Source organism: Abramis brama (genome assembly GCF_963993115.1).
Source record: "Abramis brama genome assembly, chromosome: 1".
Classification (NCBI taxonomy): domain Eukaryota; kingdom Metazoa; phylum Chordata; class Actinopteri; order Cypriniformes; family Leuciscidae; genus Abramis; species Abramis brama.
Window position 1 is genome coordinate 56,001,222 of NC_139963.1, and position 25,051 is coordinate 56,026,272.

At 41.3% G+C, this 25,051-nt stretch overlaps 2 protein-coding genes and 1 long non-coding RNA gene across 4 annotated transcripts in view; 1 reads left to right on the top strand and 2 right to left on the bottom strand.

The window, feature by feature from the left end:
- LOC311074188 (uncharacterized protein) overlaps positions 1–25,051 on the bottom strand; it is a 47,642-nt gene that overhangs the window by 18,687 nt on the left and 3,904 nt on the right. The window contains exon 1 of one of the 2 annotated variants that reach the window (XM_084100588.1): positions 2,095–2,317. The exons of the other annotated variant lie outside the window; for it this stretch is intronic. The gene's annotated coding sequence lies outside the window, so the exon portion shown is untranslated. Of the gene's footprint in view, positions 1–2,094; positions 2,318–25,051 lie in introns of those variants that run through there. 2 annotated transcript variants of the gene reach the window in all.
- LOC311097547 (uncharacterized protein) lies at positions 1,956–25,041 on the bottom strand (the record flags this gene model as incomplete). Its single annotated transcript, XM_084137320.1, has 8 exons — positions 1,956–2,227; positions 2,353–2,404; positions 4,240–4,268; positions 4,428–4,514; positions 6,740–6,802; positions 7,397–7,459; positions 24,085–24,174; positions 24,666–25,041. 8 exons carry the CDS (start codon positions 25,039–25,041, stop codon positions 2,217–2,219), a joined length of 771 nt encoding a protein of 256 aa, XP_083993446.1. The 3' UTR covers positions 1,956–2,216.
- On the top strand, positions 12,383–16,404 carry LOC311074440. The gene is made up of 2 exons (XR_014604296.1): positions 12,383–14,872; positions 15,669–16,404. It is a non-coding gene; the product is annotated as an uncharacterized lncRNA (long non-coding RNA).

Consider the following 25,051-nt stretch of genomic DNA (forward strand, 5'->3'; position numbering starts at 1 on the left):
GTTTTGTCTTATTCAGCATCCAATAAAAGGTACCAGACTAAAGGTACCAGACAAGCTTTGCCTCCCCTGCCTCAGCCCACTCATCATGGTCATCATCAACTCCTCTCTCACCTCTGGAACAGTTCCCTCTTCCTTCAAAGTTGCCGCCATCACACCAATACTTAAAAAACCTGGCCTGGATCCTGACAACCCCAACAATTTCCGCCCCATCTCCAACCTACCTTTCCTGTCTAAAATCCTGGAACGCTCGTTCGCCTCTCAACTAAAACATCACCTCCTCTCCAATGCTCTACGAAACCTTTCAGTCTGGATTCCGCTCTCATCACTCTACTGAAACTGCACTACTCAAAGTAACAAATGACCTCCTGCTCGCCTCTGACTCTGGTTCGCTCTCCATTCTCCTCCTAGTTGACCTCTCTGCCGCCTTCGACACCATTGACCACTCCATCCTTCTACAACGCCTACAACATCTTGGCATCTCTGGCTCAGCTCTTTCCTGGTTCACCTCCTACCTCACCAACAGTTCAGTTCAATTCATATCCATCAACAACTGTACGTCTCACACCATACCTGTCAATCACGGAGTCCCTCAAGGCTCGGTGCTAGGTCCCCTTCTGTTTATCCTGTATATGCTTCCCCTTGGACTTATCATTCATAATCACGGATTTAAATTCCACAGTTACGCAGACGACACACAACTATACCTCAGCACCAGATCCATCACTTCTGCCACAGTATTAACCATCACAAACTGCCTCTCTGCATAAAATCCTGGATGAACGCCAACTTCCTTAAACTCAACTGCAATAAATCGGAAATCATCATCATTGGTCCCAAATCACACCTCCCCTCCTCCCAAAACTTCACTCTATCTGTCGATGGCCATACAGTTACCACCTCTCCCCAGATCCGAAATCTTGGTTTCATTTTTGATCCCACACTCACATTTAAGCCCCATATCCGTCATATCACCAAAACTGCCTTTTTCCACCTACGTAACATTGCTCGCCTACGCCCCACCCTCTCCACATCTGCTGCTGAAACTCTCATCCATGCATTTATTACATCAAGACTCGACTACTGCAATACCCTCCTGTATGGTCTCCCTTCCTCTGATTTACAAAAACTGCAATATGTTCAAAACTCTGCTGCCCGCCTCCTCACCCACACCCGCTCCAGAGACCACATCACCCCCGTCCTTCAACAGCTTCACTGGCTACCTGTACAACAGCGCATCCATTACAAAGTTCTGCTCATCAGCTACAAAGCCCTCAATAACTTGGCCCCTCCACACCTCACAGACCTCCTACAGCAGCACCGCCCCTCCCGACGCCTCCGCTCTGCCGACTTGAACCTTCTCAAACCCATCACCAAATCAACGCACCGAACTTTGGGGGACCGAGCCTTCGCCATCGCTGCCCCCACCCTTTGGAACTCACTCCCCATCCACATCAGAAACTCGGACTCACTGACCACCTACAAAAAACTGCTCACAACTCACTTGTTTCAGCTCGCCTACAATCTATAATAGCACTCTCATCTTTGTTTGTTTGTTTCATTTGTAAAGCGTCTTTGAGTTCCTTGGAAAGCGCTATATAAGACTTATGTATTATTATTATTATTATTATTATTATTATTAAATACTTGTATTTATCAATTAAATAAGTTATTTTTGTTTTAGCAGGTTCAGTCCAAACTGGGTTCAGAGATGATCAGTTCTGTGTGGGTTAAGATGTCAGTTCCTCTTCTTTCTTTCTTCTTTAACCACACGTTTCTCTAATAACATGTGTGGTTAAACTAACAGAGTTCTCACACACAGCAGAAACATGTTCCCAAACCTCAACAGTGAGTTCACCGCTCTGAAAATACTCCTGAAAGTATGTAGTCACACTAGTTCCACATTGTTAAATTAAAAATAAAGACCAAAGGTTATTAAAACAGTTCTGGAAGCGCTAGAACTCAAAGCCAGAACACAAAGAGGACAAAAGACAACAATTCATTACAATGTGTTTGTTAACATGTAAAAGACATTGAAAGTATTAACAATGAATGAACCCATTAGGATTGAGTTATATTAGACTGATATTCCTCTGCTCATGTGGGTTTTGTATAATTATTTGCCTGATTTGTTCTTGTTCACAGAGGCATAAAGTTGACTGCAGTTCTCCTGAGCTCCAGCTTTTGCTCCTCTGATGGACGCATAAGTCACTTTATCATCACAGCGAACCTGAATGAACATCACAGTTGTTTCAACCCACGATTATTACAGCATGTTGTTTGAGCTCAATTCATGAAGAACTGCATATAATCACACAAATCAAGAAGAACTGCATATAAGAGGAAAATACAAACTATCCTGTTGAGAGAAGATGACTTCAGTATAAGTCCCATCATCTGTCTGCTCCTAAAAATCAATGGAAATATGGAAAAATCAAGCTATTAAATGCCATTCATCAATGATATTTTCCTCAGGTTCTGCAGATGTTCAGGTAATATATGTGTAAAACGTGTGTCCTGGCAATTTCACATAAATGTTTTGTGAAAATCACTTATACAGACATGACGTTATGATGACAGATCCTATTGTAACATGACAGGATGATTGACTTGACTCGACCCACACAACAGGAACAACACAAGATGAAATCCACAACTAGAACAATGGGCAATTGGTCACAGGTAGCACAACACACTCAGGGCACATTTACACGAAAACGATATGCTTAAAACTGAGAAGTTTTTCCTTTGGGTTTTCCGTGTACAGACGACATTCACACAGATCCGCGAAAACAACTAAAAACGCTGTATTCTGCTACCAGGCTGTTAGATGGTGATGAAACACTATAGATTGAACACGTTATATGCATGTGCATGACGTCATCGTCTTCCCAGATTCACATTTTAGTTGTTTACACGGAAACCGTTTTCAAAACTTAGCGTTTTCAGGCACCCAAAATACCGTTGTCGTGTAAATGAACGGCCAAAACGCATACAAATTTTAGGTTTTTGGTTGAAAATGGTGTCGTGTGAACAGCCCCTCAATTACAACGAACTGGCAAAACGTGAGGGAAAGAAAACACAATGGCTGCATCTGAAAACGTAGGCAGTGACTTGATGCCTCGCTGTCCTATCAGACAATGACTTTGCAGGCAGCGTTTGCACACGAAGCCTCCTCACAAAACTGATTTCAGACAGACTTCTGAGGCAGTGTTATGGTTTAATGATCTACAGCAAAATAGAGCGAGCTTTGTGAATATTTAATGACACCAATAGTAATTTCTCGCTAGAAATGGCATCATAAGTGGAAAACGTTGATCAAAAATGTACATTTACACACAAACTGACGACCAGCTGCAATTTTCAGACGCCATCTTTCAGACAGGGAGTGAAACTAACATTGCATTCGGCAATATACTCAGACAAACAACAGGTGAGCACACACTCAGACTGACGAGGACTCAACGGCTGCTTTTACACTTGACATTAACATGCGATCACCGTGATCTGATCAAGCAGATCGTATCATAAGCCAGTCAGGACACGGTGCGTTTACACCTGTCCACATCAAGTGGCTTCTGTATCTGGATAACAGATCGGATCTCGCATTCCCGCGAAAAATGGCTCTGGTACAAAGTCGACTTGAAGTGATGGGTTTTCTTTTAAAAACTGTTTTCAGTCGGCGGACATTTTACAAATCTTGCAAAATGAGGAGGATGAAGAGGCTGCAAGTACTAATAATGTGGATAGATGCCGCAATGGAAACAGTACAGAGAAACGTATGGGTCCGAGACGTTGTGTGACGTTCACCTGTGAATGTACTTACATTACATACACTGAGATCCGATCACAATGCGTCCTCGACTATCTCTGAACCTGGACATGCTGATTTGGATAACATTCCCATCAGAAGTGTATTTACACTTGTCTTTTCAATGTGTGTGTGGACAACATCCAGATACAGGTTGCAATGCCAAGTGTAAACGCAGCCAACGACTAAACAAGAGGGCGTGGTCACTGGACACTAGGAGGCGGGACAAGAGGAACACATGGCCAACACAAATAAAGACAGAGCCATGTGCTCAAACACAACACAAACAAAGACAGATTAAACTAAGACAAGACTGACAGAACTGTCTGCTGAGAACCCTGACATTTTATAATCTGAGTAATAAGAGTGTCATATTTCAGGGTCAGTCCTTATGAACATTAATAACTCATGGATCAACCTGCAATACTTACCACAGAGTCACCAGTCCCTCTTCTGTTGCCTGAAACATAATGTCACGGGAAAGTTTATGATCAAACACACACACAGTCTCTAATGCAGATGACAATCAGTTTTTAAAAGAGTCTAGAAGAATCTAGTGCTGTAGAATAGAAACATTATTTTTGTTAACTCATTGATTTATGAAATATGAAAAACTCACCCGCTCTTTTTTTACAAATCACCCAGAGAATAAGAGCCAGAAGGAGAAGAGCGAATGAAGCGGCAACAACAATCACAATCACAACCACTGAGAGAGAGAGTATATAGAGAGAGAAATGTTCAGCAGGACTATATTACTGTGTTTAACCAAATACATAAACACGGCACATTCAATAGCATAATTATCCTTATTTATCATGTAAATTGATGCTTGTGATGATGATTTTATAGAAATTAGTATGTATTAAAGCCATCTGTACACTAACAGACTGTACCTCATATGTTCACTAAATGAATGTGTAGCGACAATGGCATCTGCTTTTCAAATTAGCGGATCATGTGATAAAAAGAAACACATCGTCTTTGTCCTTGCTGGTTAATAATTGCCCCACGAGGACCAATTTGCCAGCACCGACCTTCTCCCCAACTTTACAACCTCGTGACATTCCACACAAACACACACACACATTACACACACACACACACACTCGTGGGCTTTCAACCAGAAACCCACCACGAGATGCAACTGAAGCACATTTCCATATATGGACTTCCACATAGTAAAATTTCATTTTACCATTCATTACAAATTTATAATAGAGGTGTGGTTTGCTAGAGTAAAATCTTTAATTCCGAAGATTCATTGAAAGAAAATCACTCCATAGTGTCTTGTAACTCGAACCTGGTCATAAACTTTATGACCCAAAGCTGCATCTCATCCAGTTCCTCTGCAAGCCAACATTCCAACACCTTAACACACATGAAACTCTTCAGAGAAAACTCTTCAAATGTTTGATATGTATTCCTGTGTTTCTCAAGTGTCTTCACATGCCATAACGGAAATACTGACCATTTTATTGTGTGTTTAATCAAGCTTTATTTGTGAGTAATGATGCATATGAACGTAATGTTATGTGTGTCCAATATCTACCTGTAATTCTTGGTATCTGTCTGACCGTCCTGTTTTAATTCAACCAGTCCCGCACATAGTATTATCGTAAGATGTATTATTCTGTATGTATAATCTTAAGAGGAAATATTAATTATTTCGCTCAGAAGACATATGATACAAGGGGGCGTGTTGCTTTTCACACAAAGAAGACGTCTTCCCGCTACAGATCAGAAGTTTTGATTCGCTCTGTCACAAACAAGGCGTAAACAGATTGTCTGTTAAAAGGACGAGACCCCCACTTCTCTCTTCTCTCATCGATCCTGCTTGACCTCCTCCTCCTCCTTCTCCACGTGCAGCGCTGCTCCGGTTGGACAGGCCCTCGCCTCGGCCTCTGGGACACATGGCCCGCGTCATGTAAAAGCCTGCCGTCTTTGCAACCAAGCTTTGCAACCTCTTCCGCACGGAAGACGAACTTTCTCGGTAATGTTACATCCAGTGAGCCTTTAAACTTCGCGGCACCTGAAGACGCAACAGAAACAGGATCGACACCTCTTGTCCTGCCTCAGCCTCGCGCCGAACAGAGAACAAACGTGCAAGTGACGGTAACCTTATCTGATAAAACTGCTTTCCAGGTTGTCTCGCGAACTTAGGTTTCTGTATGTAATAATTACTAGCTTTTCTCTTCTCTTTATTCTCTTTTATTTCTTTCTTTCATTTAATTTCATTCTGATCACTTATGTTATTGTTTGGTTATATGTTTGTTTGTTTATTGTTTGCATTTTTACGTACGTTTATATTCGTAGCTCATATAATCTCTAGTTTTGCATTTATTAAAATTCATAAATACTTTTCACTGTCTCTGTATTTGAAAGCCCACCATTCTAAAGTCAATGAAACAAAAGATCTTAAGCTACAAGCTCGATATTAGACTACATTCAGTAGTTTTAATTAATAAACTCAATAAAGTTTAATGTTCGTGGCCAGAACCTAAACTTTAGTGGAGTTTGTGAATACCCCTTCTTAACTGTACTGACCTTACATCTACTCGCTGGCCGAGTTAAAGGTTGGTCAAACCAGTTACAGGACAAGGTATTCTCGATAATTGATAAAATAAATGTACATGCGACTTATGAATTATGACCATGAGTCATAAATATTAATATTCCCAAGATTCCCCATATTCTTGAGCTAATTCATATTTACCCAGAGTCGTATTCGTTACAAATGTGACATGATGGTTTAGGATTGTCTGGATGAGAATGATGTGTCTGACATTTAATGACAGTTACTTTTTACATTACGGTATTAGTTTTCATGTTTATGATTGTTGGTGATGTACAAGAGAATGGAATTAGAAAGTGATGAAGATTACAAATGAAACATTTTCGAGTCGGTCAAATGAGGATGATGTTCACACACACCTGGATTCAGAGACTTTGCTGTGGTTTCTGGAGTAAGTGCTGTTGCTGTAGTTGATGTTACAACTGTTAAAAACAAAATGGAAATATAAATATATAATATTTTAATGCATGAACGCAATATCAAGGCATTTATTTTACAAACTGCTGTAGTCCAGAGCTACAGAACCAGTGCTGAAAGCTGCTCACACTAACATGGGATGAGTTGTGTTCAAATTATCAGAGATCGTAGTTTCCCCGCCTCCTCAGACTCGACACTCACACGGGTTGCCAGTTTGAGAACACGCAACAGAACGCGCGCAATTGACAATGAAAGCCGAGGAGACTTACACACTGTAAGTTGATGAGTTGATTTATCCATGTTTTAATAAGCTCTTGTTCATACAGATGTTTAGATGGATACAGAGGCTTTTAGGTTGTGTGGAATCTGCAATCTCTGACCCAGTTTATTTGATGGCTGCGATACGCTCCGGTGTGTTACCCTGCTATCTGAGATCCCGGGGTGTAGGAATACTATTGGCTGAACTGGCAGTGGGCGGAGTCACACAGACAAAAAAAAAAACCTGACTGACATCACAGAAAAAAAATTCAGAGAGGATTCAGAAACTGATTCTAGAAAACTCCATGAGTCGGTCAAATGAGGATGATGTTCATACACACCTGGTTTCGGAGAGTTTGCTGTGATATCTGGAATCAGTGTTGTTGCTGTAGTTGATGTTACAACTATTAAAAACAAAATGAAATAGAAATATGTCATATTTTAATGCATGAACACAATGTCAAGGCATTCATTTTACAAACTTCTATATGGGTAATAAATCCTCACGCAATACAGCGCCAGGCGAGACACAAGTGTGTTTTGCTAGTAGCTGTAAACAGTTTTCATTTTCACGTCCTGCGACACGTTGTTTAAATAGCAAATAAATGTGTGCACAGTGTAAAAGATTATTATTGTGTTACACAATTTGTGTACATAAAGATATTGTGAATCCGGCTTGTCCCGTAGATTGTCCCGTAGATTGTCCCTTTAACCACACACACACACACACAGGGTTCTCAAGTCTCACGCATTGGCCGTGAGACACACGCAATTCAACCAGTTCACACGCTCGCACGCCACACCGTGTATTTCTCACGCTGAAAAGGCAATGCCAACCAAGTTGTCCTGCAAGCTTTATAACGTTGTATACGAGGCGCAGGCGTGCCGCCAGCACGTATCTCGGCCAGATTGCGTTCGTTACTAGGCAACATAGATGCGCGAACACACGGAAGTTGACGGAACATTCTCGGCCACCGTACGTTCGTTACTAGGTAACCAACAACATCGCGCGAACACACGTCGTGATGGAGAAGGTAAGTTGGAAGAAAGCTCGTCTAACATTTTTAGGCTAGAACATTTAATATACATTTAATATATAGCCCATCGTATACATTATTATTGATGTAGTCAAAAACTCTACAACTAACGTATTTTGCAACCAGGCCAGAAGCTTTGGCTCAGTTTGGCTAGCTTACGTTATCTGAAACTAAGGGAAATGTTAGTGGGTATGGGAAGGAATGAAGATGTATTTCTTCGTGTTATTTTAAATTATATATTATACTGTATTAATAGTCTTTCTAGTTACATTAAGGCTACAAAAGCAGAGTGCTCTGGGTAATATTTTATATTATATTTTTATATCCCTACCCCTGTTATTATCAAGGCATCAAAATGTGCAACAAACACTTACAACACAACACAAAACACATTTCATAAGCTGGAGTGTGTACTCTTGTGTACACACACACACACACATTAATACTCTAATATGTCATCTGTTCACAATGTCCCACCACACAATAAATCATACCATTTCGACTAGACACATTCAAAATGCAAAAAGATTTGTTTTTCCAAACTGTTTGGAGCAATTTGTTATATTTTTGTAATTTTTGTATATTTGTATTTTTGAAATATAACATTAAAGAGTAAATTTGATGTGATGAATTGCTCTGTCATTTATCAGATTTACCAATTGTTATAATTTCAGTTTGTGCTGGTTAATTATGAACAATGGATAAAATTGGGGGGCGGGGACAGGCAGGGGTGGGGCTCCATTAGGGCTCCTCCCCTAACCGCATGTGATTTCACTCCAAGCTTTTGATAAAACTTGAGAACCCTGCACACACAAACAACTTTAAACTCACACACGAGCAGATCCGTTTCCTCGCTAGAGAAGCATTCAGTGTTTACGCAAGCAAATTCTGTCATGTTAATAGCGAATCTAGGCCTGTCATGATAACAAATTTTGCTGGACGATAAATTGTCCAAGAAATTATTGCGATAAATGATAATATTGTCGTTTGAGACCATTTTCATCTAATATAATGATAATGGCATAATAATGCAGGTACACCTTTTCAAAGATCTATAAACTTTTATTTCTTAAGAATATTAAACATTGAAAACGGAAAAACATTTTAGATATCCACAAAAAATTTACAAAACAACCAAAAACAATAAAAGCAATGGACTCTCAGTGTCTGTTAACAAAAAAATTCACTTGAATAAATACCAAAAACAATAAATAAAATGGATGTAAACAAAATTGCACTTCAAAAAATATTAAACATTAGGCTCAGACATAAATAGTGATACATTCCATAACAGGCAAAACTGCCGGTTAGGACCTTTGTAAACAAATAAAAAAAAGCCTCAACAGGATACCACAGCATTTTGCACTGTCCTCCTGTTATTTTGTCGACTAAACGCCCGAGTGATTGTGTAATTTACTGTCGGGAAGACGGAGACACACTTTATTGCGTGTATATGCTATGCACTGAAAATACTTGGTTAGGATTAGGGGTGAGGAGTGCGTGCGTATTACACGCCATAAAGTGCGTATCATATGCACGCAAAAACTATTTTGGGCGTATAAATGGCACGAGAAATAACATTCGTGGTATAGATACGCATTTTCATGAGATCGGGCTCGCTGTCGCATTTGGCTTTGAAACCAATTCCATCTTTTTCTTTTTTTCCCCTCCAACTCACAACTACCGTCTTTTCTCTCTCCCGGCAGTCAACGCAAGCATATTCCTTTCCCATACAAAGACCATGTGACTGACAAGCGCCGCGGCGCCGCCTCCCCAAAAAGACCATGCAACTGACAAGAGAGTTCACTAAGGAACTGAGAGTGGTCATCCAGTCTCTTTGGTAGAGAGAGAGAGAGAGAGAGAGACGAGGAAAACAAACAAGCATGCAAATGGAATTATCGCGGCCGGAAAAATTATCGAGCTCATTTTTTATCGTGCGATTAATTGATTTATTGACTATCGCGACAGGCCTAAGCGAATCCACATCTGGCTTTTAAAGGGTCACGACACCCCCCTCTTTCAGTTCAAGTCTAGCTCACGTTAGGCTTGTTCGACTTAATGCAGCTCTGCGCAGACCGATTGGCGGCTGACTTGAAGCAGTGCATGCCGGTTAGAAATTTTGTCTGACTTGATACAGCGCCGACGCCACGTGACTGTGACGTATGCCATCAAAGTACCGCGAGAGCAATTCGAGAGTAGCCGAAGAACTCAGCCAGCGCAGCTTCTCAAGAGCAGCTGCACGAGGGCTGATGACGACACAGCTGTTCCACGATTGGCCGGATTCACCGCATGACAACGATCACGTGTGTTTCGTGTTTATTCGAACACCTTTAGTTCCTCTAAAGCTCTCAAATCAGTTTATTATAACAGTGAAAACTCTTTTCGTGTCGTTGTCATGTTATATTGTGTCATGTTTATCAAATTAAAACTGCTTAAAAAACGTAGACTCCACTTCATTGATAGTAGCTTATGTTGAACTTTCTTGTTCAAACAGACGCTGTGTGAAGCAGTACATAAAAGTATTGAATGAAAATGTCTCTGAAACATCTGTGTATTATTTGGCAAATATTGCATTTATTTCACTTCAGCTGCGGTAAAGTATGCAAACACCACGTGAGCGGTCACTACAGGAACCAGAAAGTGTCCGACTTCACGTCTCCGTTTGCAGCTCCTCCCCGCATGCACGCAGCTACTCTCGCCGATCGGTTGCATCCATAGACTGTAAAAAAATATGGACGTAGTGTCCGTGACGTCACCCGTAGGTTTCTGAAGAGCATTTTTGAAGCCTAAAGTAGGCGGAGCCGGCCGTCGCCATCTTGGCCTCGCGTCACTCCCGGATAACAGAAAATAGGCAAACAGGCGGGGCGTGAGTGGAGCTGAGGAGCCGAAATCACCTAGCTCGACGTCATAGATATAAACACTGTTTTATATCTATGATATATCTATAAACACTGTTTTATATCTATGATATATCTATAAACACCGTTTATATCTATGGCTCGACGTGATCGAGTTAGCTGATGATGTAAAGCCAATTAAAAGTTCCTGTTTTTGCCCTTCGAAATATATTATAATATTTAAAAGACACGGCTACAAGTGAGACTGTGTATTGTGATTCTGTACTATTCTGCTAACGTTAGCTAGTTGAAAATGTATTAGTCAGTAACTTAATATTACTCTGAGAGTGTGTGTGTGACAGTGATTTATGTGCACGTCAGTCACTCTTTCTTATGGTCCGTCAGCGCGGCATCGCTCGTCAAGTTCGTAGAGAGCTTATTCAGTCCATTTTAAATTCTGATTTTGGCCGCCTCTCAAATGGGTTAAAGCATAGATATATTGCCTATGAAGTTCAAGTAAATGCGCTAGAAAATCTGCGCTCATTCATGGATGTGCATTTATAGCATGGACGGAGAAAGTGCCGACGCCTGCATGATTTCATCTGACGGTACATAAGCATATTATAATCTATATCTGTTCCGTGAGAGCAGAACGAACGAGCCTTTATTGACGTTTTTAAATCTGAAAACTCCAAAAAGCAACGAAATTGTCAGACATCCATTAGTGCATGTTCACAGAGGAAAACCGAAGCCTAGCGCAAGTTCTGCCAGGAAGACTTAATCGTTCTCGTCACTTATTACCTTCTTATCTATCCAATCATATCTTAATAGCCCATTATAAAAGGGTGGTACTTACTCATGTCTGAGTTCGCAGATGCTGTCGCTTCAACCGACACCGGCGTTCACTCACTCGCGTTTCGATTCCAATCATAACAGTCATATCGTTGATTTGATCTCAGCAACTTTCGCGGTGCGCGAGTGCGACACGCTTTGTGTAGGAAACAAGGATGTGGCGGCTACGGCTTTAAATCTCATGAGAGACGATCTCCTCACAGGGTTTTCCAAGTTCAAGTTCCACTTTCTAGGCTTTTATGTTGGTAGGCGCTTCCAGCGGCCACTGTTTACATGTCCCCATTACTATGATTAAACTTCATTCAGGTAAGTATAAACTTGCTCTTCTGCTCCCTTCATCAGTGGTAAAGATCAAATGTACAGCAGTCTGCAACGCAACATTCTGTAACGTTTTAAAAAGTAGGGCTGGATAGCTCGCTGAATGGTTGTAGCAAGTGTAAACAATGTAACTGATTTCCACAGCGCAGTGCTAATCTATTTTCAGCGTTGTCGATCCCACGCTCTTATGGTTAGTTGCAAAATACTAACAGCTGGGTTGCTGAATAGATTTAAAATAAGCTTAAGAGCAACTAAGTTATTAAATCGGCTTTATATGTATATGCCATATTCACAGTTTGCGCTCCCCATCTGCTCACTCACCATGTGAGAGTGCCTTCCATCTTAAAGGAGCAGAAAGTTACCTATTCAACTTGTTTTACGCCCTTCTTTGATTTGTTATTGCTTCGGCATTTATGGAGATGTTTTTGCCAAATCACTTCCCGACCGCCGGGAAAGTTATAAATTAAAAAAAAGGGTTGTACAAATTTGAAAATGATACATGTAAATATGTCCATATCATAAAGAAGCTGACGTTGAAGCAGAAGTTGGTAATTGGATGTTATGCGTATGCCATAGCAGACATGGTTATGAAGGGTAGGACTTATATGGGTATATATATGTTGCAGGAGTATTTAATACAAAGGAAGTAAATGATACATTTACAGTGCTGATAATTCTCTACAAACTGTTCTACACTATATATCTATATACATTCATTTTTTTTTCCTTTCTTTTTTTTTTCTCATATCAAGATCTTTTAATACTTGCATTTAAATTCTTCACTAACATAAATATGGTACAATCGCTGTAATACAAATTTTCTTGCCGTCTACTTAATCCACCGATATGTGTCATAGAAATCTTTACATTATAGGTATTTGATATTAAATGTACAAAGGCAGACTAGAATGCTCAGGTCAAATGTCACAGACTTGCCAAAACGTGCTTAACACAGTAGAACTAACAGTTATATTTTAGACCATATAATTCAAACCAATCACCAGACAAATCACAGTCAAGAAGACTCGAATGACATATTTACTCATCTGTATGATTTAAATGTTCACTTATTTTTTTTTTATTCAAGGGACTCCCTCGGTTGCCATGGCCAGTGATCTCTCGGCTGTGAATAAAACTTCACTCATACAAGAGCAACTCGAGAGTAATGTCAGGCGTGCGCTGCGCTGCTGAGAAATAGATTCTATGCTCAAAGTCAACAGAATATCAAGTGTGATTGAGGTTGTATCTTATCGGTATGCCGTCACCTTACTTCAGGTAAGTATCGTACTAAGATTAATGAGATTAAGATTTAGTGGTCGTATTTAAAAAAAAAAAAAAAAAAAACCTATGTATCTCTTCAAGGCAGGGCGTTTATCTCTCTCGTCTGTTATAACTGGCCCACTCAGTGCTAATAAGGCGATCCGATCAGCTAGACGAAGGGTGCATATCCGTTCAGATTTTGGACATTTGGAACAGCAAAGGTCAGATGAATTACCGAGCCTGCTCAGGCTTCGTTCATTCGCGCTCCACAGAAATTATCCTATAGCGGCTGCTAACATCCTTTTGGGTTCAAAGTGGTGGCAAAACTTATGTTGTATGTGTTAACGAAGCTCGGTTGCATCACTAAGGCAGATCTTCTTGTTAGACGATCATGCTATTCCTGAGATGTTTATCTGGCAATCAGTAGTCTCCAAATTCATGATTAAGGTTGCGCGAGCACATTCTGACAACTGCTATGCCATAGCTACACACTTTAGTCTTCAGGTGACTCTGCCCTTCAGCAACCCTTTTCCATCACACTGCGTCCTCTAACAGTGATCATGTAATTAGTCGCTCTGCTCAATCCAGCTAGACTGTATATCACTGAAGGTGTGGCTCCCTACACCTTAAAAGCTTATATTCTGCAGAATTGTTTATAATGTTTCACTTTTCTTTTCAGATTCCTTTATTTCCCATCCTGATCACGGCCGGTTGTTCCTTCCTCGTTTGCAATTACAAAATCGATGTGTGGTGGGTCTTCAGTAGTGCTGGGCGGTATGACCAAAAATCCACATCACGGTATTTTTCTAAATTACACCGGTTTCACGGTTTAAGACGTTTTTTTTCCCCAAGCATGACTGGGTGTAAGAGGCGCTTTAGGAGCGGCAGAAATAGCGGTTTCCCAGGTAACGGCTGTACACAAAGCAGCCACGCTTATAAACGCTGCTTTATCAGGAAAGATAAAGAAAGATTCAATCGTAATAACAAAGAAGCTTTTCTAAAGACCGTCAGTTCACTTCACATACATTCATCCAGGGGAATTTACTTCAGATCTAACACTCCGATCTCGCCCGTGGTCTTTCTTTTTATGATTCACCTTCTTACCTAATTTCTTTACTCTAAGCACTCCAACTGACTCAAGTTTCTGGTATCACATTAACAATTTCTAAAATTGGCAATACATTTTGTCCCTTCTCATCTATGATTAAATTCCTAAAATCCGCCCTAGATCCTCTGATCACTTCCCCTATTTTCCTACCTAACGTAGCATCTCTCTCTTAAGCCTGGTTCAGGACTCATCTAGTTTCTGTCCTCAAAAGCTGCAGTTATCTCCCTCCCAGTATACTGGTCATTCCTTCAGGATCGGGGCAGCCACTACAGCAGCTGAAAGTGGCATTTCTACTTCAGCTATCAAGATGCTGGGAAGATGGTCTTCCTCAGCTTTCAAGTCCTACATAAGACCAGATTTAAAAACTATCCTTGAAGCTCAGCAAGCTCTCCAGTAACTGTCCAGGTAAATTCTTATTTAAACTCTGGTGGTGGTGTTCGGCCAAGTGGCTTTATATGCATTATATGGCTGTGGTCCATGCAACAGATCCAAAGGTGGCTGAGACCCACGTGACAGAACAAAAAGATGGCCTGTGGCCCACGTGACAGATCCAAAGGTGGCTGTGGCCCACGTGACCGTAACATAAAATGGACAGACGTCCATATGACAGAACTAAAAGATGGCCTGTGGTCCATGTGACAAATCAAAAGATGGCCTGTGGTCCAAGTGACAGAAATCAAAAGATGGCCTGTGGTCCATGTGACAAATCAAAAGATGGCCTGTGGTCCATGTGACAGAAATCAAAAGATGGCCTGTGGTCCATGTGACATATTAAAAGATGGCCTGTGGTCCATATGACAGAAATCAAAAGATGGCCTGTGGTCCATGTGACATATTAAAAGATGGCCTGTGGTCCATATGACTGAAATCAAAAGATGGCCTGTGGTCCATGTGACAAACTAAAAGATGGCCTGTGGCCCATGTGACTTTTTAAAAGATGGCCTGTGGCCCATGTGACTTACCAAAAGATGGCCTGTGGCCCATGTGACTTACCAAAAGATGGCCTGTGGCCCATGTGTCAGTATCAAGAGATGGCATGTGGTCCACGCGTTATATCATAAGTTAGCTGTGGCCCTCATAATAATAATAATAATAATAATAATAATAATAATAATATAAAATAAAAATAAATAAATAAAAAAAATATTAAAAAAAAAACTCCACAAGTTCTAATATATTTTTTTTTTCTCTTTATGTTCAGGAACTTCAGGATTCTCAACCGGTGGGTATACTTCCTCTACCGTTCTTTGGGGGGTGGGCCCCGTCCTGGTGGATTATTCCTCCACCTTATTTTTGGGGGTGGGCTGCGCCCCTGCCTTCGTCTTCAGGCAGGATATGCAGATTCCGTACCCTCGGAATGCGAGTTACGGACGGGGCCTACGCCAAAGTTTTTGATTGTTTGCTGAGCTCTAAATAAATGTTCATTGTCACAGTATTAATTCTCCCGAGTCTTTCTGGTAGAACCGAAGCCTAGCGCAAGTTCTGCCAGGAAGACTTAATCGTTCTCGTCACTTATTACCTTCTTATCTATCCAATCATATCTTAATAGCCCATTATAAAAGGGTGGTACTTACTCATGTCTGAGTTCGCAGATGCTGTCGCTTCAACCACCTCCATCCTCCCCAACCACCACTAAGACGGGACCCTTCCTCAACCCACAACACCACCATGTTGGGTCCTCCCCTCCATCCTCTCCTATACCTCCAGACGGGCTCTCCCCTACATCCTGAAGATGCCAGGATGTCCTTTCCTCCTTCCACCCCACCACCACCAGATGGCCCCCTTCCCTACTTCGCAGGGGGTGGGCTGCGCCCCTGCCTTCGTCTTCAGGCAGGATATGCAGATTCCGTACCCTCGGAATGCGAGTTACGGACGGGGCCTACGCCAAAGTTTTTGATTGTTTGCTGAGCTCTAAATAAATGTTCATTGTCACAGTATTAATTCTCCCGAGTCTTTCTGGTAGAACTGAAATACAGCGCTGGTTGTTCTCTCGAACGATACTCGACGACAACAATCCTAAGCCGTGGGCGAAGTTAACGTTACTTAATGGGTGTATTCAATTGTATGAAATAATCCCGAAAAAAAAAGCACAAAACATGGCAGAGATGGCAAGTTCAGCAGCCAACATTTGCTGAGGTGAAGTGACGGCTAGTAACAACAGACAAGCGGCTAGCATTGATGTCACAGGTCGGGGCGGGCCAATCAGGCTGCACCCACCCCCTCGGACCCGTTACCACCCTTGGGGAGTCGGACAGAGGTCAGGCAAGGATGACAGACAACAAGACTTCAGTATTTTATTGAGTATAAAAATGGATAAGGAGATTTAAAATGGTGTGTCTTCTGGGCAGGGTCGTTCCGTCCTACAGACCCGCCGAAGGCCCACAGAGTGCAGTGTAGGGGGTGCTCTGGTGAGTGGCTTCGCTGTCTTCCAGCGGAAGGGACGAGTCGGGGCTCACGACTGGGAGGAGGCTGCTGCAGGACAGTTCAGGTGCGTATTTCGGGTGACGTACTCCTTTCTTCTTCCCAGGGGGAGGACGGGTCGGGACTTGCGACCGGAGGAACTGTGGTGAAACAGTTGAGGTGTGTGTTTCGGGTACGTACTCCTCTTCTTCTACAGGTGACAGACAGAGAACTTGCGGCTGGAGGGCTTCACTGCAGAGCAGTCAAGTGAGTGTACAGGCACGTAATCTTCTTCTTCCACAGGTGACAGACAGAGAACTTACGGCTGGGGAGCTTCACTGCAAAGCAGTCAGGTGAGTGTACAGGCACGTAATCCTCTTCTTCTACAGGTGACAGACAGAGAACTTGCGGCTGGAGGGCTTCACTGCAGAGCAGTCAGGTGAGTGTACAGGCCCGTAATCCTCTTCTTCTACAGGTGGCAGACAGAGAACTTACGGCTGGAGGAATTCACTGCAGAGCAGTCGGTGAGTCTTCAGGTATGAAATCCTCTTGAAGGGCTGGCAGACACAGAGCTTACGGCGGGAGAAGTTCGCTGCAAAGCAGACAGATGAATATACAGGCACGTAATCCTCTTCTTCAGCAATGACAGACAGAGAACTTACGGCTGGAGGAATTTACTGCAAAGCAGTCGGTTAAGCATTCACCTACGTGTCCCTCTTCACAATGGGCTGTCAGATAGTACACTCAAATATCTGTGGAGTACAACAGTGTTAGCCTCTTCTTACGTCTTAGAACATGATAGAAAACTCGGGTAAGTAATGGACATCCAGCGGGTTTAAGTTCACACTTCACATCAAGACAGTGCATCACATCACTTCATCACTGCAATTCAGCACTCAGTGGGAAATACATATATAGATGGCCGTCGCCCATTTTCTGACCTGGCATTCACATCAGGGAGTCCCATAGACAAGAGAGAGAAGATGGAGATCGATTGGACTACTCACAGTCTCTCACAAACGATCTTACTGTACAGCGATTTCCTTCCTCCGGTTGAGTCAGCGTGCTCTCTCTCCCAAACTCACAGTGCCGCGCCCGTTTGCCAGCCCCACTTCCTCTTCTCCACCGCTCACGCTTCCTCCGAGATACACAGTCCCCAAAAACTACCTCCCCTTTGGTCTGTACTCTCTCCTTTTATCCTCCCCTAATCGCAACGTGTCCCAATCGCGGGGCTTCAATCCCCTCGTGCACAGCTGCCGGCGATTTTGGCTAATCACCCCATTCGCGGGGATTTTGCGCTAACCCGGAACTAGCCCAGTGTTCCGTTGTTATGGGTCCGGCGGGAGGCAATCTCGGCGAACATTAGTTCCGCCTTGCAAGGGAAAAAGTTGGAATTTCGTCACCTCGTGACATTGACATCAGCGACAACCCACCTGTCACTCAAGTGGCCACACCCTTAATTATGCAGAACTTTAAATATTAATCAACTAAACGGATGAGTTATAAAAAAATTCACCCCCCTCACAGTTGTCATGAAGGGCAAAAATAGCTGTATAGACCAAAGCCACATAAAGACACCAGGCTGTAAACACGTTTTTTTCTGCTGTAAAATTTGGCATTTTAACATGGGGGAGATACAGATTTGACTCACTTTTGACATCAGCCTCAAGCGGCCAGTCAACGAATTGCAGTTTAACTCACTTCCGTGATGGTTTCAAGAGAGAGACGGGGAGGTTGCCGCTTGGTTGCATCCAGCCGCATGGTTGCATGGGAGGGGAGGGGAGGGGAGGGGAGGGGAGGGGAGGGGAGGGGAGGGGAGGGGAGAGGGGGGAGAGGGGGGAGAGGGGGGGGGGGGGGGGGAAACTGTCATCGACTGTCACTAAAAATCAGTGGTAAAACGTGAGGAAATGCTAGATTTGTTTATAGCTGGCAAAGTTATAAGGCTTGTTCGACTTCATGCAGCTCTGCGCAGACCGATCGGCGGCTGACTTGAAGCAGTGCATGCCGGTTTGAAATTTTGTCCGACTTGATCCAGCGCCGACGCCACGTGACTGTGACGTGTGCCATCAAAGTACCGCGAGAGCGATTCGAGAGTAGCCGGAGAGCTCAGCCAGCGCAGCTTCTCAAGAGCGGCTGCAGGAGCTCTGATGACGACACAGCTGTTCCACGATTGGCCAGATCCATTGCATGACAACGATCACATGTTTTGCGTGTTTATTCAAACACCTTTAGTAGGGCTGGATGATTAATCGAAAAGTAATCGAAACCGAAATTCAGAGCCTATAACCGACGTAATTTTACCAAGTCGGTTATTTCGTTTTTTTAATCCTATTAATATTTCCGCCCACTGTGTTAATGTACTTTCCCCTTAAAAAAATATTACCGCGTGTGACAGTCACGTGACTCCGCCCCGTCCCTGAACGTGCATCTATTTCGCTTCAAACGCTCGCTTACGCGCGTCCTATTCGCTTTGGATTCGCGCGAATGGATTCAAAATGTTTAAGCTAGAACTAGACGCAATAGACGCGAATTTGACGCTCTATTCACGTTTGGTGTGAACGCAGCATAATGAACAGGCTGCGATGTCAAGATTGCAATGCTGGAGTGTGTGTGTGTGTGTGTGTGTGTGTGTGTGTGTGTGTGTGTGTGTGTCAGAGAGAGAGAGAGAGAGAGGCAGGCGCACGATCGAACAGTGGAAACATAAAAACATCATTCGTCATTATAACATCAACGTCAATTTGTTCATACAGGACATCATTAAAACTGCAAAGTGTTTAGCCTACTTATATTTGTGTAAAACATTGTGCTTTTGTCAAACTGTGACCTACAACTGTCACCCAACCAAAATCACACACACTGTGTCCATTTTTTTTAAATCAAATTATCAAAAAGCAAAAATGATCTCATCTTTTGGACATTCATCATATTGCATTGGTTTTCATTTCTTGTCCTAAAACAGAGCACTAATCTGTTTATTTTTAAGTTACACATTCTACATTGATTAAAAAAGAAATGTGTTTTTAATGGTAGTATTATTTTATACAGAAATAAATTATTTATAATTCAGATGAGAAGTTAAAGTTAATTTAAATTTTAAGGAAACAAATATATTGATCTGAAATATAGCGAATTAATTTTAAATTCATTCAGGTTACCAAACATATCTCAAGGCCTTTTGAATAAAGGGTGGCAGTCTTTCATTATCCACTGTTGTTGTTGTGGACTATATACTGGAGAAGTATTTGTTCTCCATTTGAGTGAGATGTTTTTATGTGGCTAATTGAGCAAAGTGCTTCCATATATTTTATTAGTAGTAGTATTAGAATAAAATAAAGATATCAGATTGATATCGGTATCGGCAAATAGCCAAAGTTGCGGCATCGGTATCATATCGGAAGTGAAAAAGTGGTAGCCTATCGGGACATCCCTAACTCTTTCATTAGAAAAAATAACCGTGAACGTATTTACAGCATAAGCCTTGCCAGTGACATAGGAATTTTTTTTTTAAAATAATCGTTCAATAATCGTAATCGAGGTAACTTGTTTGATTAATTGCGATTATGATTTTAGCCAAAATCGTCCAGTCCTAACCTTTAGTTCCTCTAAATCGCACAAATCAGTTTTTTATAACAGTAAACACTCTTTTCATGTAGTTGCGATGTTATATTGTGTCATGTTTATCAAAATAAAACTGATTAAAAAACGTAGACTCCACTTCATTGATAGTAGCTTATGTTGAACTTTATTCTTGTTAAAACAGACGCTGTGTGAAGCAGTACATTTAAAGTATTGAATGAAAATGTCTCTGAAACATTATTTGGCAAATATTGCATTTATTTCACTTCAGCTGTGGTAAAGTATGCAAACACCACGTGAGCGGTCACTACGGGAACCAGAAAGTGTCCGACTTCACATCTCTGTTTGCAGCTCCTCCCCGCCTGCACGCACTCTCTCTGATCGGTTACATCCAGCCGATGTCGAACACACCTATAGTCTAATGAAATACACTGACACCTTATATTTGTATTTAAAACTTATAAATGCACATGTATATTTATAATTATGTCATTATAAAATATATATTTGTTTATATACACACTATAAATGCATATATTTGAAAATAAAATAAAAAATCGCTTAAAAAAAAAAAATGTTCAGTACATATCCTAGATCTATGCGCCCCCTAAACCCACATAATAAAGATGCACAGTGACATAGAAATTTTCACAAATTAAGCATACGTTCCATACAATTGAGGTATTATCGAAATATCTAAATTTTAATAACGAGTGATTATTTAACAGAAGGCAAGTAAAACGGTCAGGGTTACATTTTATGCCTCGTTTCCACTGAGCAGTACGGTTCGGGTCTGTTAACCATGATCTGGCTAGCGTTTCCACTGCCAACAGTACCCTTACTTGATAGGCGTGGTGTTTCGATCAACGTCATTTTCGCGCGAAGAAGAACATAGTAAACTACAATGGATGACATACAGCAGATCTTGTTCTTGCTCCTCGACATGTTTGTCACAAGAAGACAAGCGCCGACATTAGGCTTTTCTCAATATCAAGTACGCAAAGTTTGTAGGCCTACTTGCCATGCGACTCCTACATGGTACAGCGCGTTCTTAAAAGCGTCACTCAGCTCACTCTGCTACTCCGGTTATCTCTGTTACTCTGGTTATCTCTGTATGTACATTTTAAGCAACAATAAAACGAAATATGTTATAAAACTCCACTCTGCCTCTTTTCGTTTTCGTTTAAATAAATTAAACATTATAGGGACACAAATGTGGTTCATGCGCAACTGATATTGATTATTCACTGCATGTTATACGTTATTCTATTTATAACAAAACGAAATTTAAAACACAACCCTAACGTTACCTCTTTTCGTTTAAAAAAATAAATAAAATAAACATATTCCAGGCAATATATGCATTTGTACAAATGTTGCAATAAACATCAGTGATAATCTTGTAATAAAAAATGACAAGAAACCATATTTCTTTTTGTAAAATTTCAGTTTTATCAATAATAGCCTATATAAAAGTTTAAGTAAAGTACAAGAAGCTATACAATAAGAAATAAAGCAAACAATTCAGTCAAATATCCAAATGCAGCGCTCTAGTCTAACATTACAAGTAAAGTAATACAAATAACGTTAATATGAAACTAAACTTAGCCCTCAGCCAAAACGATTGACAGGGAACTCATTATATATTCACGAGACCAAAGATCGCCCGTTAGGTCTACACAAAACGAATTATATCTTATGTTTAACCACTACCGTCGGAGTCAGCGACGAACGCCGAGGACTAGCCGAGGAAAGGCTCATCCAGCCGGGAAACATGAGCGCCGAGCGCCCGCTGAACGCATGGATCTCACAACCGGGGAAAAAAATAATCATCTTTATAAATAAACCACAGATTTGAGCTTTAAACAACTACATTCTCGCCCGAAAAACTCTTAAAATTACATTTCGTGATACAGTACCAGTAGTATTATATTAAACTGTATATTAAAAAATGGCGCTTCTTATGTTGTCATTCCTCTTGTAGCACGCGCAAGTGACGATTCTCTGTCAACCAATCAACGTCCTGCAGTGAGTCTAGCTCCACCTTTTAGTACTGTTCCACTGTGCTAGGTACCCCAATGGAAGGGTACCTAAAAAGTGGTACGGTACGGTTCGGCATTTTGGTACTATTCACAACTTTTGATAGTGGAAACGCAAATAAATGCGTACCGTTCCGTACCGTACCGTACCGCTCAGTGGAAACGAGGCATTAGACACACACACACACACACACACCTCTGAGGCGATAGAAGAGTCCTCGGGACCGCATCACTCGCAAGACGAAACTTGCACTGGTGTACAAGGCCGAAGTCCACCATTCTCCCGATGAATAGTTGCTACACACACATAGTTTAGATGTGTCCGTGGTTGATGGCCGGAGTCTAGCCCGGGCAGCATCGCGGGGAAAGATGCACTAGAACTTTTGCACCACGAAAACAAACGCGCGTCCCATCATTGCCTCTCTCATCTACTACGCGATATCACAGTTTGACATGTCTGTCATTGGAAAGTTCCACGTATGTGGTGTCATGAATAATTAAGAGACAGTGTCTTCTCATTGGATAAAAAACTCAGTCTCATTAATAATTATGAGACACCGATGATGAGTCATCAAAGTACTATCGTGCTCTGCCACGTCATAGCCTGTGACGTGAACACAATGAAGATTTTAAACCCGGAAGACGAAAATAGCGTATAAAAAATAAGATTTAACCATTTTCCCCCTACTATTAAATCTAACAGATGCTAACATTGTCTTCAATGGTGTTTAACACACATACCTCTGTTAAAATCTCAGAAATTTTGGTTTAGGGTGTCATGACCCTTTAAAGGGAGATGAGACTCTGATTGGTTTATTTCATGTTACGCCCAAAACACACCCATTACTCAGAGAGAATAAGGACAACACTTTTAGATCATGCGCTGGCACACAGATAATTTTTCCTGTCGTTAAACTAGCAAAAGTGGATTCAGACGGCCTAAGTTGATGTAGTTGTAGTTACAACTGTTAAAAACAAAATGGAAATAGAAATATGTCATATTTTAATGCATGAACACAATGTCAAGGCATTTCTTTTACAAAAATAAATCCTCACTATGATTTTATTAATTTATCCTGGGATGACGTGAGACTAGCTGTATAATATTTATAATTATTTTTGCATCAGACAACAGAAAGTACAAATCATATGTTTCAAAATGTCATAGACTCACTGACAAATCTGAAGACAAAACTAAAGAGCTATTTTTGTAGATAATATGTGTGATGATAAAGCACTCTGAGAGAGCCAGTTGCCAGTATTTTACTGTAAAAAAAACCTGGTAAGGTCTAACAGCTCCGTATCAGTGCTGAAAGCTGCTCACACTAACATAGGATGAGTTGTGTTTAATAAATCCTCACTATGATTTTATTAATTTATCATGTGAGTGGCGTGAGTTACACTAGCTGTATATTATGATTATTTTGCATCAGACAACAGACTGTACAAGACCGGTCATATGCATCAAACTCACTGACAAATCTGACTAAAGAGCTTTTTTTGTAGATAATATGTGTGATGATAAAGCAGTCTGTGAGAGCCAGTGCAAACCACTGAAGCGAGAGACTGATGATGTGTGACAGTGATCATGTGATCATGAACCTTGTGTAGAAGCTGCTGCTGTAGTTCGGCTTGATGTCTTCTCAGAGTTTGAGCTTCTGACTGGAGTCAGTGTTGTTGAAGCGACTGGAGCTGCAGAAGATGAATGTTCAGACGCATCAGGACATTAACATCATATTTTCATATTGATCATGACATGCAGTTTGTGTTCAATCATCACAGCTTACAGTGGCAGTAGTTGAGAAGAGAGATGTTACTGTATCATTTATTCCTGGTTTATATGAGAGTGAAACACAGTGAGCTGCTTCCCATAAACCTTCAGCTTTCCTGAATCAAGGACATTATTAAGCCTTAGAATTCCTCAAACTGCATAAAAATCCTTATAATTCCCAATATTGACGTCCCTCATGGGTCATACATGAAATATTGCATGAATCAGAAGAGTCTATTTTAGCCTAGTATGACCCATAGGAGGTCAATATTGAGAATTATAAGGATTTTTATGCAGTTTATGACTTTGACCACTAATATTTTACAATTGCCAAACGTATGAAGCCATCAGAAAGAGTAGAGCCAGTGTGTGAAAGTTTTGACAAATCTGTCTGAAAAGAGTGTTTTCTCACCTGAATACTTGACAGTGTATCTGACTGAGGTCTGGAGTTGATTTCTGTGAGTAAGCTGACATCTCCACTCTCTGTTGTCATCTTCATTCTGGAGTGTTGTAGTCAGAGTGATGATGATACAGCGATATTGATCTGATGATGATAATATCTGATATCTGGAGTCTGTCTTCAGATCAACACCAGCCTGATTCACCCACAACAGCTCAATTCCCTCAGAACGAACCCAATAATCACAGGAGAATCCAGCATCTGAATACAACTGACAGGAGAGAGTCACAGAGCGGCCTGGACTGATCTCAGTCTGTGAGGATGATGATGATGATGATGGAGACACTGAAACTGAACACAAGACACAAATCACAGACTCTTCAGTCATCATCTGAGTT